General features: G+C 43.3%; 1 protein-coding gene across 4 annotated transcripts in view; it reads left to right on the top strand.

Annotated features, from left to right (window-relative positions):
• LOC138965509 (receptor-type tyrosine-protein phosphatase epsilon-like) overlaps window positions 1-16,733 on the top strand; it is a 49,060-nt gene that overhangs the window by 31,079 nt on the left and 1,248 nt on the right. For 3 of the 4 annotated variants that reach the window (XR_011455478.1, XR_011455479.1, XR_011455480.1), the window contains 10 exons: window positions 1,342-1,493; window positions 2,094-2,229; window positions 3,162-3,305; window positions 4,409-4,508; window positions 7,282-7,355; window positions 9,287-9,421; window positions 9,925-10,053; window positions 14,451-14,605; window positions 15,257-15,392; window positions 15,705-16,295. Coding sequence is in view for 1 of the 4 variants with exons in the window: in XM_070337693.1 (XP_070193794.1) it covers window positions 1,342-1,493; window positions 2,094-2,229; window positions 3,162-3,305; window positions 4,409-4,508; window positions 7,282-7,355; window positions 9,287-9,421; window positions 9,925-10,053; window positions 14,451-14,605; window positions 15,257-15,392; window positions 15,705-15,776 (1,233 nt within the window). In the remaining 3 variants the exon portion in view is untranslated. Of the gene's footprint in view, window positions 1-1,341; window positions 1,494-2,093; window positions 2,230-3,161; window positions 3,306-4,408; window positions 4,509-7,281; window positions 7,356-9,286; window positions 9,422-9,924; window positions 10,054-14,450; window positions 14,606-15,256; window positions 15,393-15,704; window positions 16,314-16,733 lie in introns of those variants that run through there. The other variant, XM_070337693.1, reaches the window with a different exon arrangement.

Here is a 16,733-nt window from a genome sequence, read left to right as displayed (position 1 = left end):
GAGGACTGTTTAAGATTTACCATTCCATGAGGACTTTTTAAGATTTACCATTCCATGAGGACTGTTTAAGATTTACCATTCCATGAGGACTGTTTAAGATTTACCATTCCATGAGGACTGTTTAAGATTTACCATTCCATGACGACTGTTTAAGATTTACCATTCCATGACGACTGTTTAAGATTTACCATTCCATGAGGACTTTTTAAGATTTACCATTCCATGAGGACTTTTTAAGATTTACCATTCCATGACGACTGTTTAAGATTTACCATTCCATGACGACTGTTTAAGATTTACCATTCCATGAGGACTGTTTAAGATTTACCATTCCATGAGGACTGTTAAGATTAACCATTCCATGACGACTGTTTAAGATTTACCATTCCATGAGGACTGTTTAAGATTTACCATTCCATGAGGACTTTTTAAGATTTACCATTCCATGACGACTGTTTAAGATTTACCATTCCATGAGGACTGTTTAAGATTTACCATTCCATGAGGACTGTTTAAGATTTACCATTCCATGAGGACTGTTTAAGATTTACCATTCCATGAGGACTGTTTAAGATTTACCATTCCATGAGGACTTTTTAAGATTTACCATTCCATGAGGACTGTTTAAGATTTACCATTCCATGAGGACTGTTTAAGATTTACCATTCCATGAGGACTGTTTAAGATTTACCATTCCATGAGGACTGTTTGAGATTTACCATTCCATGAGGACTGTTTAAGATTTACCATTCCATGAGGACTTTTTAAGATTTACCATTCCATGAGGACTTTTTAAGATTTACCATTCCATGACGACTGTTTAAGATTTACCATTCCATGACGACTGTTTAAGATTTACCATTCCATGAGGACTGTTTAAGATTTACCATTCCATGACGACTGTTTAAGATTTACCATTCCATGAGGACTTTTTAAGATTTACCATTCCATGACGACTTTTTAAGATTTACCATTCCATGACGACTGTTTAAGATTTACCATTCCATGAGGACTGTTTAAGATTTACCATTCCATGAGGACTGTTAAGATTTACCATTCCATGAGGACTGTTAAGATTTACCATTCCATGAGGACTGTTTAAGATTTACCATTCCATGACGACTGTTTAAGCTTGGTTTGGAGTAAGTAAAGCATAAGTCAGTTTTATATTGGTATTCTTTCACTGGTAAGTCATCTGCATTTGTCTCTGTTTATTGTGAAAACCCCCACCTACTTGCAGTTAAAAACCCAACATTAATTTGAGAGTACTTGCTTTACACCTGTCATATTCTTTGACTCTGGAGTCTGTGTGATTAAGTAATGACCACTTTTTGCGATCAGAAAGAGAAAGTGCGTAACGTGACCCAGTACCACTATACCACGTGGCCAGACCACGGTATCCCGAAAACCACGGCGCTGGTAGATTTTTGGAGAACCGTGCACACGGCCCACCGGGCGCAGACACGTGCTTCGTCTCTCTTGGTGCACTGCAGGTCGGTTAGATTGAGCCTTTTCATCATCATCATCTTCATCATCATCACCATCATCATCATCATCATTACCTTCATCATCATCATCATCATTACCTTCATCATCATCATCATCATCCTCATCATCATCATCATCATCATCATCATCATCATTACCTTCATCATCATCATCATCATCATTACCTTCATCATCATCATCATCATCATCATCATCATCATCATCATCATTACCTTCATCATCATCATCATCATCATCATCATCATTACCTTCATCATCATCATCATCATCATCATCATCATCATCATCATTATCGATCGATCATCATCATCTTTATCATCATCATCCAAGCTGTTTGTTAAATATCAGTTGATTATCGCTCTCATTCGAGCCGTTCGTTCAATACTTGTTTCTTATCACCTATCACTCTCACTCGAGCTGGTTGTGAAATACCAATTGATTATCACTTTCACTCGAGCTGGTTGTGAAATACCAATTGATTATCACTCTCACTCGAGCTGGTTGTGAAATACCACTGGTTTATTCTTTTAGTGCAAGCTCTTTTCGAAAATTGAATACGAGTTCCTTCTGTTGTATGATTTCAGTGCTGGGATCGGCAGGACGGGCACGTTCATTGCCCTAGACATCGTGAAGAACCAACTGCGGGACCAGCAACACATCGACGTGTTTCAGGTGTTGAAAGACATGCGTAACGACCGGTGCTACATGATTCAGACCAAGGTGAGGTGTTGCGAGGACCGTGCAACTTGGTGCTGATGTTGCAGAATAGGCAGTGTTTTATTGATTACATGTTTTACTGATTACATGTTTTACTGATTATATGTTTTACTGATTACATGTTTTACTGATTACATGTTTTACTGAGTACATGTTTTACTGATTACATGACATTTTCAAAGATACTGCTGATTTGGCGACTGCATGAACTTGGAAAGACATGTGGAAAGACTGACGGTGCTGTTTTAGGAACAGTAGTGATCAATAAGTAAATACTCTTTGTATGTTGTTTTACTTGTCATAACCACTCGCTAGATGTGTGTCAGTCTTGCTGATTCAGTGCGAAACATTGCAAAGACCATCTGCTAGATTACAGTTACTGAAGTATTTCAAGCTTTAGGGTTAGGGTTAGGGTTAACCTTTTTGTGTTTTTTCTATGAACTGAATGTTACCAGGAATATATTTCATCCATAGTAAGAATTATGTATAGTAAATTGTACAGTGTGTCGTCTTGTCACAGAAGCACACATTTACAACCACTACATCAATAACACTTTATTGTTTATAAAAATGAACAAATTAAAATTGAAAAAATTCTTTGAAACGTCTAACCTGCCTGTCAGCTATTTTAAAACCCATAGTCAGCCACACCTGATTAAGTATGCATGCACTGTATCTGCTGTGGTGAAACCGGAACAACGTTTTCTTGCGGAAATATTTCTCTAACCTTACATCTCCATAGCAAGGCTGATTTGGGACTATTCAATTAGAGACATGTACCCTAATATTTACCCCACTTGACTTACAACATAGCAAGTTCATGACACCGTTCGTGTTCGTGAGAATTGTCTAGCGTATGATGTATGTATATATATATATAGTGATTGCCCCCTACAGTCATAATACTGTAAGACTGTGTGACTTAATATCCCCAGTCCCAGTACAGCATTCTGTACGAGGCGGTGCTTGAGTCGTACACCACCAAGGACTGCAGACTGCAGCTGGAAGCCTTTGACTTTGCCTTCAATCACCCGGTGGACCCACACAACAAGCATGAACGCACTGAAGCTGAGTTTAGGGTACATGCTTTCAAGTGTTGTTCTTTTTTTGTTTGTTTTGTGTTTGACTTTTGGGATTGAGCATCCTTCTTCATTGGTTCATTTGAACTGAATATTAACAAGACATATTTACAATTCAACTGTTTAACTTGATAACTGAAATTCAAAAAGCTACAAACACTAATATACATCAATTTGTCTTTCTAAATGATGAATGTTACATAGGGATGTGTATACTGATGGTCAATTATGACGTTGGATTCACACAATACTCTCTGGCTACTTTTCTGAAGAAAAAGAAAACACTCAGAAATATTGCTGCACTGCTCTTGTTCCTGTATAATCACGTTATGTGTTCCAAACAGCATATGAACATGACATTTGTTATGTGTTCCAAACAGCATATGAACATGACATTTGCTATGTGTTCCAAACAGCATATGAACATGACATTTGTTATGTGTTCCAAACACCATTTGAACATGACATTTGTTATGTGTTCCAAACAGCATATGAACATGACATTTTTAACGTATTGAGCAAACACGGATAGTATGTGCAAGCCAGTTAATAAGTCACAGTTTTGGAAGCACAATGAATTGTGCCAAACGACCACAATATTATATAACACAGATCCGATGCCATTTCAGGTTAGATCCATTTTCTGAGCCTGTCTGGAATCATTTAATAATGATAGTAAACATATTAGAAATACATTTTTTCAACCGATTCATTGGAAGCAAAACAATATTAGAAGTGACCCCGATAGTCACATGCCTATAGTAAATAGAAAATAGCTGGTTACTAAGAAATTGCTTTTCAGTACTTTTGAGATATCAAAGAGCATTATTCAACAACAACAGTTTGTTTGCATTGAAGAACTTGCACTGATATTTTCAATTCAAAATGTTAGCTTTTCTTGGGTATTCTCAATGGAATTAGCAAGAAGGATCCTGGCCTGACCTCTATTACATATTACTGTATAAAGCCTTTGAAAGTCAGTTTTATTTAGTCAAACGATTCACATAATGCACTAAAGTGGTAGTAAGTAAATATTATGAAGGCCCATGCACTACTATTTTACTTTTTGTTTACTCTTATGGCATGTGTTGATTATTTTGCAGGAACTGAAACAAATGAAGGTACTGATGCAAAAGCCCAGCCATGTAGAAGCCGAGAAAATTGAAAACATCAACAAGAACAGAGACACCAGCACTTTGCCAGGTATTTACTGACACTTTTGAAACCTCAAAAATACCTTATTTGCTGTGTAAACCATCATGTAAACCATCATGTAAACTATCATGTAAACTATCATGTAAACCATCATGTAAACCATCATGTAAACTATCATGTAAACCATCATCATGTAAACCATCATGTAAACCATCATGTAAACCATCATGTAAACCATTATGTAAACCATCATGTAAACCACCATGTAAACCACCATGTAAACCATCATGTAAACCACCAGGTGAACCATCATGTAAACCACCAGGTGAACCATCATGTAAACCATCATGTAAACCATCATGTAAACCACCATGTAAACCACCATGTAAACCACTGCCTAGTCTGTCCAGGCTTTTACATGGGATAAGAGCACCATGCCATTTGAACGCATACCAAATTCTGTAGTGCGGTTAAAGAAATCATCCGGGTTTTAGGTATTTAGTATTTGCTTTAATGAAAGGATGCCCTAATACCGTGCAAGAGCATGGACATATTTGTGGTGGTATGCATGCTCATCACACACACACACACACACATTTAGCACACACACACACACACACACACACACACACACACACACACACACACACACACACACACACACACACACAGATATATACTCTTATGCTCGCACACTCACATAAAACCATTTATGCACAAACTCAGAGGACACATAATTAGATTGATAAAGGGCAATTTTAGTTTTATTAAAATGTATTAAAGTGCCAATTGATTTAAAATAGGGGCGGTCCCGCTAAAACAGACTTTTATCTTGCAAACAATGTATACTGTTCAAAAAAAGAAACGCATAGTTGCTACTTGTCAAATTTGTTTTATTTTTCGAAAAAATTAACAGAAAATCCAATATTTAGATTATTTGTTTGAAATTTGGTATGGACACAGTTGAATGCACACACAGTTCATTTGCATCTTCAAATCAATCAGTCAATCAATACGATTGGGTGCCGAGGCTGTCAAGTCAGTAGGGGGTGTGACTGCCTTGAGCAGCAACAACTGCCCGGCCCCTTCTGGGCATGGACTGGATCAGATGCCGGATATCTTGCTGTGGGATGGTGTCCCACTCCTCCTGAAGTGCCTGCAATAGATCGCGGTGATTTGCCGGCGCTTCTTCTCGCCTGCGCACACGTCTGTCCAATTCATCCCAGAGGTGTTCTATCGGGTTCATGTCTGGCGACATGGATGGCCAGGGAAGCACCTGGACATGGTGGTCGGTGAGGAACTGGGTGGTGAGTCGTGCTGTGTGCGGGCGAGCGTTGTCCTGCTGGAATATGGCATCCTGGTCAGCCAGAAGAGGAAGGGCGTGTGGGCGCAGAATTTCCTCCACGTATCGCTGGGCAGTTATGCGCCCTTGGACGTGCACCAGGGTGCTCCTTCCAGCGGTATTGATCGCCCCCCACACCATGACGCCTCCACCACCATGAACGGGTGCCTCATCCACACAGTTGGGCGCGTAACGTTCGTTTACTCTCCGGTAGACCCTCCTCCGACCATCATGTCGCTGGAGCAGGAAGTAGGACTCGTCGCTGAACCACACGTGTCTCCAGTGATTCCGGACGGCCCAGCGAAGGTGCTGGTTGCCCCACTGCACTCGGTTCTGGCGATGGCGGCGGGTGAGGACAGCTCCTCTGTGAGGTCTGCGAGCTCTCAAACCAGCTTCATGCAGGCGGTTCCGCACGGTCTGGTCCGATAATCGGTGTGGCCCGGGGAGAGCCTGGACAGAAGATGAGGCCGACAGGAAACGATTCCGGAGGTGGCGGAGCCGTATGAAGCGGTCGTGAGCAGCAGTTGTCGCCCTTGGTCTTCCCGCTCGTGGCAAGTCAGCAACGGAGCCAGTGGCTTGAAACCTGACCCACAGTCTACTGATGGTGCTCTGGGACACGTGGAAGTGCCTGGCGATTGCACTTTGACTTTGGCCTGCTTGTAAACGACCCAATGCAATTTGGCGGTCTTCTCTGCTCAATCGGGCCATCTTTCGTCGCTGAATTGTCGTCTGATTTCTTTGTGGCGAACAATCCGCTTTTATGGGTTTTGGAAGACATGGTGAGAGCTCAATATTCCCCGAGTTTCACGAGATTACACTGAAGCATGACGAGTGGTCATGCCAAATGAGCAATTTTGACATTGTAGCCACTGATAACGCATGCGTCACGTGCAGAGCTCACTTGTGGCAATGGACGAAAGGTCGACGACCAGATAAACATTTTCTGCAGTTTGGTAGCCATATAACTAAATTAACCAAATATTACAAGCTATGCGTTTCTTTTTTTGAACAGTATACATCTTGTAATCTGTAGGTGGGAACACCCCTGCAGCAAATGAAACACAACATTATAAAAAACATACATGTGCTGAAATTATGCAATCCAGCATTGGCTCAAGCCTGAGCCATGCAAAAGTTTGGGGTTGACCGCATAACGCTGAGCCATGCCTTAGCAAATTTATTACATAAGCCAACAAATGTGAAATGGAATAAAAGAATACAAGACAAGTTGAACATTTCCTGTGTCGGCGGTTTTGCAGTAAGGTGGTATCCGTGTGTGAACACTTAAAAATGCTCATTGCACTCTTATTTGTTTTTAATTTCCTTTTGCATTAATGTTAATATTCCACTTCAAAACTGTGATTACAAACAATTTATTAAATATCGATATGCATACCTGAACAGAGATAAAACAATGCACTGGCCAGATATATTGGACATGTTTGTGCACATAACAATCTTTGAATCTAATAATGGCAGATGACAGTCAGCTGGTACCTCTGACGTTTCCTGTGGATGATCGGAATGCTTTCATCAACGCTGTCTGCATGCCGGTAGCCTTACCAATTTTCAGATCTCTCACTCTCTCTCTCTCTCTCTCTCTCTCTCTCTCTCTCTCTCTCTCTCTCTCTCTCTCTCTCTCTCTCTCTCTCTCTCTCTCTGTCTCCACCTTATTGAGCTTTAGTATGGAGCATTTAACTGAGTAGCCCAGACGTCACGTGACGGAAAGAATGTCATCACACCATTGAAATGACATTCTTTCCGTCCCCTATAGGCGACGAAATAGGTCAAATTTTGTGCACTTTTTGCGTCGAAGCATTTTCCACTAAAAAGTGTGACCTATTTCGTCGCCTATAGGGGACGGAAAGAATGTCATTTCAATGGTGTGATTCACGTGACGTCTGAGCAGAGATACTGTAGCAGATCTCTGCTTAGAGCTATACGGGCTGTAATCATAGGCTATATAAGTTTAGCTCTGAACGTGATAGCCTTGGCCCGTATACTCAGTTAAATGCTCCATACAAAGCTCAATAAGGTGCTGTCTCTCTCTCTCTCTCTCTCTCTCTCTCTCTCTCTCTCTCTCTCTCTCTCTCTCTCTCTCTCTCTCTCTCTCTCTGTGTCCTTAGTCCTGAGTCCTTATCTTACTGCAACAATGTCCTGCAATTCCAGGTTTTTCGGGTTGGGTATTCAATAATCAGAGTGCAAGTGTTAGCAGAAAGACGACTAATAGTTTGCCCTCAAGTTTAGAACTATTTACCTCAGAGTCCTTTCTTCCTCCGCATCTTTCCTCAGTCTGTGTTTTTCTTAAACATTTATTAATTCGAAGTTTTGTGTATAAAGTGACTTTTTGTGTCGTGTTATAATTCGTTTGGGCAAGGCAACTGCTGCACATATTAGTACTTATTAACGACTTTTTCGTGTTGTGCTTTGATCTTGTTTGCTGAATTGTGGAATAAAACTGAAGTTTTATTCTTGTAGCTCTAAGCATTGGTAACGTGTCAACCAGCAGTACGTGATTAAACAAAATGCCTCCATCTTGATGAGTCTGAGAAAAAGAGTTCACACTGAAGGTTACTATACTCTCCCAAAAAAGAAACTTGACACAGGGAAACATTGATTTTTTTCAAATATGTTAGAGGAAAGCACCAAAATTCCGTTTGAAGTTTGTCAGTTACATTGTTGATAACCACTGAACGACAAAAAGAACATCATTGAACCGAGACTTTACTGGGGGGTCGCCCTTTTATTAAATAGCAAACTTCTTGTCTGCACGAAAATCACGTGCATGGCGCCGTGATGTTTTTGCCTCTGTTTGAGCCTGAAGTGGCAGAGATGAGAAAGCCATATCATCCGCAATTAAGTGTCACTCCCTGCGCCTGCAATTAAGGTGCGGAAAATGCCACGACTGACTGAAGCCCAGTGCCATAATGCTATTGTCCGGTTGCAAGCAGGTGCAACTAATGAAGATGTTGCAAGGCATTTTGGTGTGTCCCAACAAACTGTATGTGCACCATAGAACCGCTTAAATACCACTTAAAGTGTACAGGACAGACCAAGGTCAGTCCGACCTAGAGTCACCACACGGGCTCAGGGTCGGTATATCAGGGTGCGACAGCTCCGTGAACGTTTCTCAATACCGCTGCGCAGATTCCGGGGGTGTCTCTCCCCCCCAAAAAAAACTTGAAAAAAGAAACATCATGGCACCATGGCACATGGTGTTTTGCAGACAATATTTTTGCAATTCAATAAAAGGGCAACCACCCAGTCAAATCTTGGTTAAATGATGTTTTAATTTTTGTGGTTCAGTGGTTAGCAACAATGTAACTGATGCTTTACTCTGACAATCATAATTGAAAAAAATCAATGTTTACCTGTGTCAATTTTTTTTGGGGGAGAGTATATATTAAACGGGTTATCGCAGAGAAAACGGTACATTGACATGTACCTGGACCTACTGAATTCAAATGATTTTGTTTTGTTTTAGAGTTTCTCTGGGCAGAGAAGCAGCATTCTCACACAGCTTCCTCTTCCGGATACTGTCGTCGACCTCTGGCGTCTCGTGGCCGGAAATGACGTCTGCAGGATTGTGTCCCTTGGCAGTGATAAAAGTGAATCTGAGGTGACCTTGCGTTTGTATCAACTTACTTTTCTTAATTACTCATTTATAACTTAGATGAAGATTCCCAAGTTTAAAGTTCATTTCAAGTCATGCAAAGTGAAGAGATAATTAAGTGATAATTATGCAATAATTATGCAATAATTATGTGATAATTAAGTGATAATTATGTGTAATGAGTTGGCATTGACGTGAAGAAGAAAGTATACACACATACGGAGATTGAACTATGGATAATATTTTATTTGTCTGATCAATAAATTGGTTCCAACGAAACTGGCTGTACACTTAGGTTGTACTCATATCAAATTGCTAAACATCACTCAAGGCTGGTGGAGGGAGAGGGGGGGGGGGGGGGGCAGGGTAGCATATCACTCCATTTCACTCAATCCACTTAAAGACGCGTGATTCTATTTTAGAAAGTTATTATGTATTGACTTTAGTATATCATTTTTCTCGTATTTAGGCAAGGAGAGCTAATGGTGTTAGGATTATGTAATGCACAGACAAAGAACTGCTACTGGCCGCGTAAAGAGGGCCAGCGTTTGACTCTTGGACCTTTGACGGTCTGTCTGATGTCAGTCATGGCACTGGGACAGCACATCAAGCGCTACTGTCTGACTCTGCAGTGTCAGGTACCTTTTGTTATCTCCCCCCCCCCTCTCTCCACCATCAAACACATCAAGCGCTACTGTCTGACTCTGCAGTGTCAGGTACCTTTTGTTATCCACCATCAAACACATCAAGCGCTACTGTCTGACTCTGCAGTGTCAGGTACCTTTTGTTATCTCCCCCCCCCCCCTCTTCCCCTCTCTCCACCATCGAACACATCAAGCGCTACTGTCTGACTCTGCAGTGTCAGGTACCTTTTGTTATATCCCCCCCCCCCCCCCCCCTGTTCCCCTCTCTCCACCATCAAACACATCAAGCGCTACTGTCTGACTCTGCAGTGTCAGGTACCTTTTGTTATCTCCCCCCCCCCCTCTTCCCCTCTCTCCACCATCGAACACATCAAGCGCTACTGTCTGACTCTGCAGTGTCAGGTACCTTTTGTTATCTCCCCCCCCCCTCTTCCCCTCTCTCCACCATCAAACACATCAAGTGCTACTGTCTGACTCTGCAGTGTCAGGTACCTTTTGTTATACCTCCCCCCCCCCCCCTCTTCCCCTCTCTCCACCATCAAACACATCAAGCGCTACTGTCTGACTCTGCAGTGTCAGGTACCTTTTGTTATACCTCCCCCCCCCCCTCTTCCCCTCTCTCCACCATCAAACACATCAAGCGCTACTGTCTGACTCTGCAGTGGCAGGTACCTTTTGTTATCTCCCCCCCCCCCTCTCTCCACCAGGTACCTTTTGTTATCTCCCCCCCCCCCCTCTTCCTCTCTCTCCACCATCGAACACATCAAGCACTACTGTCTGACTCTGCAGTGTCAGGTACCTTTTGTTATATCCCCCCCCCCCCCCCTGTTCCCCTCTCTCCACCATCAAACACATCAAGCGCTACTGTCTGACTCTGCAGTGTCAGGTACCTTTTGTTATCTCCCCCCCCCCTCTTCCCCTCTCTCCACCATCGAACACATCAAGCGCTACTGTCTGACTCTGCAGTGTCAGGTACCTTTTGTTATCTCCCCCCCCCCTCTTCCCCTCTCTCCACCATCAAACACATCAAATGCTACTGTCTGACTCTGCAGTGTCAGGTACCTTTTGTTATCTCCCCCCCCCCTCTTCCCCTCTCTCCACCATCAAACACATCAAGCGCTACTGTCTGACTCTGCAGTGTCAGGTACCTTTTGTTATACCTCCCCCCCCCCCTCTTCCCCTCTCTCCACCATCAAACACATCAAGCGCTACTGTCTGACTCTGCAGTGTCAGGTACCTTTTGTTATCTCCCCCCCCCCCCTCTTCCCCTCTCTCCACCATCGAACACATCAAGCGCTACTGTCTGACTCTGCAGTGTCAGGTACCTTTTGTTATCTCCCCCCCCCCTCTTCCCCTCTCTCCACCATCAAACACATCAAGTGCTACTGTCTGACTCTGCAGTGTCAGGTACCTTTTGTTATCTCTCCCCCCCCCCCTCTTCCCCTCTCTCCACCATCAAACACATCAAGCGCTACTGTCTGACTCTGCAGTGTCAGGTACCTTTTGTTATACCTCCCCCCCCCCCCCCTCTTCCCCTCTCTCCACCATCAAACACATCAAGCGCTACTGTCTGACTCTGCAGTGTCAGGTACCTTTTGTTATCCACTGTCTGACTGATGTCAGCCATGTCACTGGGACTACACATCAAGCGCTACTGTCTGACTCTGCAGTGTCAGGTACCTTTTGTTATCTCCCCCCCCCCCCCCTCTCTCCACCATCAAACACATCAAGCGCTACTGTCTGACTCTGCAGTGTCAGGTACCTTTTGTTATCCACCATCAAACACATCAAGCGCTACTGTCTGACTCTGCAGTGTCAGGTACCTTTTGTTATCTCCCCCCCCCCTCTTCCCCTCTCTCCACCATCGAACACATCAAGCGCTACTGTCTGACTCTGCAGTGTCAGGTACCTTTTGTTATCTCCCCCCCCCCTCTTCCCCTCTCTCCACCATCGAACACATCAAGCGCTACTGTCTGACTCTGCAGTGTCAGGTACCTTTTGTTATCTCCCCCCCCTCTTCCCCTCTCTCCACCATCAAACACATCAAGTGCTACTGTCTGACTCTGCAGTGTCAGGTACCTTTTGTTATCTCTCCCCCCCCCCCCCTCTTCCCCTCTCTCCACCATCAAACACATCAAGCGCTACTGTCTGACTCTGCAGTGTCAGGTACCTTTTGTTATCTCCCCCCCCCCTCTTCCTCTCTCTCCACCATCAAACACATCAAGCGCTACTGTCTGACTCTGCAGTGTCAGGTACCTTTTGTTATCTCCCCCCCCCCCCCTCTTCCCCTCTCTCCACCATCAAACACATCAAGCGCTACTGTCTGACTCTGCAGTGTCAGGTACCTTTTGTTATCTCTCCCCCCCCCCCTCTCTCCACCATCAAACACATCAAGCGCTACTGTCTGACTCTGCAGTGTCAGGTACCTTTTGTTATCTCCCCCCCCCCCCCCCCTCTCTTCCCCTCTCTCCACCATCAAACACATCAAGCGCTACTGTCTGACTCTGCAGTGCCAGGTACCTTTTGTTATCTCCCCCCCCTCTTCCCCTCTCTCCACCATCAAACACATCAAGCGCTACTGTCTGTCTCTGCAGTGCCAGGTACCCTTTGTTATCTCCCCCTCCCCCCCCTCTCTTCCCCTCTCTCCACCATCAAACACATCAAGCGCTACTGTCTGACTCTGCAGTGTCAGGTACCTTTTGTTATACCTCCCCCCCCCCCTCTTCCCCTCTCTCCACCATCAAACACATCAAGCGCTACTGTCTGACTCTGCAGTGGCAGGTACCTTTTGTTATCCCCCCCCCTCCCTCCACCATCAAACACATCAAGCGCTACTGTCTGACTCTGCAGTGTCAGGTACCTTTTGTTATCTCTCCCCCCCCCCCCCTCTCTTCCCCTCTCTCCACCATCAAACACATCAAGCGCTACTGTCTGACTCTGCAGTGTCAGGTACCTTTGGTTATCTCTTCCCCCCCCCCCCTCTTCCCCTCTCTCCACCATCAAACACATCAAGCGCTACTGTCTGACTCTGCAGTGTCAGGTACCTTTTGTTATCTCTCCCCCCCCCCCCCCCCCTCTCTCCACCATCAAACACATCAAGCGCTACTGTCTGACTCTGCAGTGTCAGGTACCTTTGGTTATCTCTTCCCCCCCCCCCCTCTTCCCCTCTCTCCACCATCAAACACATCAAGCGCTACTGTCTGACTCTGCAGTGTCAGGTACCTTTTGTTATCTCCCCCCCCCCCCCTCTTCCCCTCTCTCCACCATCAAACACATCAAGCGCTACTGTCTGACTCTGCAGTGTCAGGTGCCTTTTGTTATCTCTCCCCCCCCCCCTCTCTCCACCATCAAACACACCAAGCGCTACTGTCTGACTCTGCAGTGTCAGGTACCTTTTGTTATCTCCCCCCCCCCCCTCTTCCCCTCTCTCCACCATCAAACACATCAAGCGCTACTGTCTGACTCTGCAGTGTCAGGTACCTTTTGTTATACCTCCCCCCCCCTCTTCCCCTCTCTCCACCATCAAACACATCAAGCGCTACTGTCTGACTCTGCAGTGTCAGGTACCTGTTGTTATCTCCCCCCCCCCCTCTTCCCCTCTCTCCACCATCAAACACATCAAGCGCTACTGTCTGACTCTGCAGTGTCAGGTACCTTTTGTTATCTTCCCCCCCCTGTTCCCCTCTCTCCACCATCAAACACATCAAGCGCTACTGTCTGACTCTGCAGTGTCAGGTACCTTTTGTTATCTCCCCCCCCCCCCCCTGTTCCCCTCTCTCCACCATCAAACACATCAAGCGCTACTGTCTGACTCTGCAGTGTCAGGTACCTTTTGTTATCCCCCCCCCCCCCCTGTTCCCCTCTCTCCACCATCAAACACATCAAGCGCTACTGTCTGACTCTGCAGTGTCAGGTACCTTTGTTATCTCCCCCCCCCCCCTCTTCCCCTCTCTCCACCATCAAACACATCAAGCGCTACTGTCTGACTCTGCAGTGGCAGGTACCTTTTGTTATCTCTCTCCCCCCCCCCCCCCCCCTCTTCCCCTCTCTCCACCATCAAACACATTTTGATTTGTAAACCCTGTTTTTCTGATTATACATTTCATGGAATAGATTTTATGATGTTTAGTAAAATTTAATGAAATCGGAATAGATAGTCAACTTAAACCAACTATGTACCATTTTCTAACAGGAGATGAGCTACATTAGGTTGATCTCTATGTATACGCGATTCTTTATTTATTCCATTATATATTAGATCATTTACTTGTGTTACGTTTTGTCATTAATTATTCGTTCCATAAGTGGACCTTTGTGCTTTGTATTTGCATTTTGAATTACCTTGCCCACACTCACTCCTGTTTCACTGTTTGACTGTTTGGCTGCTGAAGGGAAAGAAGCCGAGGGAGGTTGAGCTGCTACACTACAGTGACTGGAGCGGAGAGACGCCGGGCAGTGTCCAGGACTTTGTTCAGTTGGTGGACATTGTTTCGTCGTCAAGGCAACAGCAGGGCAAGACTGGTGTCCCCGTTCTTCTGCAATGCAGGTAAAAAGGACAGTTCTCTTCAGCAGCGGTTCATTTGATTTGATTCTCTCTGTTTGATATAATTTGATTCTCTCTGTTTGATATAATTTGATTCTCTCTGTTTCATATAATTTGATTCTCTCTGTTTGATATCATTTGATTCTCTCTGTTTCATATAATTTGATTCTCTCTGTTTCATATAATTTGATTCTCTCTGTTTGATATCATTTGATTCTCTCTGTTTGATATCATTTGATTCTCTCTGTTTGATATCATTTGATTCTCTCTGTTTTATATAATTTGATTTTCTCTGTTTTATATAATGGGTTTGATTGTTACTGTGCTTGCCCAATTAAAGACTTTTCACAAAATTGTGTTGAATAAAGGTATGGTTGCCAAGATATTGCTTAACAAATTGAAGTACTTTTTTTTTATTTTACTTTTGTTGAATTCGCTAACTAAACTTGTCTTATTATATATTTTAGTCATATCAAGCCCAAACGCGTTGAGATGTTGGTAATAGATACGGACGAATCAGATCATAAGGATGCAGATGATGATGATGATGATGATGATGAGGATGATGAGGATGTCACAGTAAGATCCCATAGTGGTGTTAGTAACAGTAGTGGTGACACACGTTGTACTAGTCTGGTGATTTGTCTCATTCAGCAATGGTACCACGAAGAGTGCGCTGTTCCACGCCATCTGTGACGTCATTGGTAGGATGATGTCAGACCGGGTGATTGACGTGTACATGGCGGTCAGAAAAATGCACATTGTCAGGCCTGAGTGTGTGGCTACAGAGGTACGAAATGCACGATTTATTTTGTTTAACAAAATAACACAATGATCTAGACACACAAGGGATTGTTCGGAATGATCTGTCATTAGCCTTGATTTGAGCTGTTGCACAAGTCGTCCAAGGTATGTTTGCTTTTAATTTGTAAAAGTCTTCGTATTCGTGTTTTATTGTTTTAAAACACACGCACAAAACAAAAACTAAAAATCCCTCAAAGCAAAATTTAAAAAAAAATAAAAATGAGAAAGTCAAGGTAGAAGAGTTTTTTCCCAATTATTTTTAGATTAAAAAAGGGGATACTCATTTTTGCTGTTGCAGGTTCAGTATCGTTACATCTACCTGGCTGTGCAAGAATACAAGAAGAAGAGCGAAATCTACAACAACATCTGAAGGAACGACCAGAAAGATCACCAGCAAGCTTGCCGGTTTCATTTTGTGTATATAAACTAATTTTCACGGACTTCTGGAAATATCTGAACATGTGCACGTATATACATTCAGATGGATGCAGACAGACAAACAGACCGATAGACTGAGCCACACACACACGCACACAAACTCGCACGCAAGTACGCGCCTGCGCAAGAATATTCAGAACTGTATATGTCTGAAGACACTAGGAATTCTGTTCAATGCTCAACCAAAACCCTAAACAAAGCAGTCTATGAGATACGTATTAGGATTGTGTCCCCACGTGTCGCAGTGAACCTTTTGATGATCAGAAAAATAAACAACTTAGGGGAAAATGTATGGCTAACAAAGGATTTGGTAATAAAGAAGTGTTTTGAATAGTATGATTGGATTTTGGAATGAAGAGGAGAGTTTGAGATGTAATGGCATATCGTTTAAAGAAAAAGGTTTAAAGGTTATGTTTATATTCAAAATTGGTATGCGAAATTAGTTTCAGAGGTGGCGTTTGTTTTTTTTTGTTTTTTTTTATTCTCTTTTTGTACAGTTTTTTTGTTTACATGTATATGCTGTCTGAAAATGAGGGGTCTTTTTGTTCATTTTGGAAATATATACATGGTGTTTGGCACAGATTAATAACACATCAAAAGCTTTATCGGTGACTACATTGTTCGCCACTCCAAGAAGAACCAGTTCTTTAGACAGTTTTAAATTGTCGCAATGGGTGCAGTTCGCCTTTAGCCAATTTACAAATTCTATGCAAAAAGTCTGCACTTTATCACACTCCCAAAACATATGTAAAAGGGTTTCTTCATTTGTACCACAAAATGTACACAATGACGTATTCACAATTTTTCGCAAAAATAGAAACCTTTCTGTGGGCAAAATTCTGTACAATAATCGGTACTGGAACCATCTCAGACAAGTGTCTTTTGTTGT

This window comes from Littorina saxatilis, linkage group LG4, assembly GCF_037325665.1.
Source record: "Littorina saxatilis isolate snail1 linkage group LG4, US_GU_Lsax_2.0, whole genome shotgun sequence".
Lineage (NCBI taxonomy): Eukaryota > Metazoa > Mollusca > Gastropoda > Littorinimorpha > Littorinidae > Littorina > Littorina saxatilis.
The sequence above is the reverse complement of the archived record's forward strand: the minus strand, read 5'-3'. Positions and strand labels throughout refer to the sequence as shown.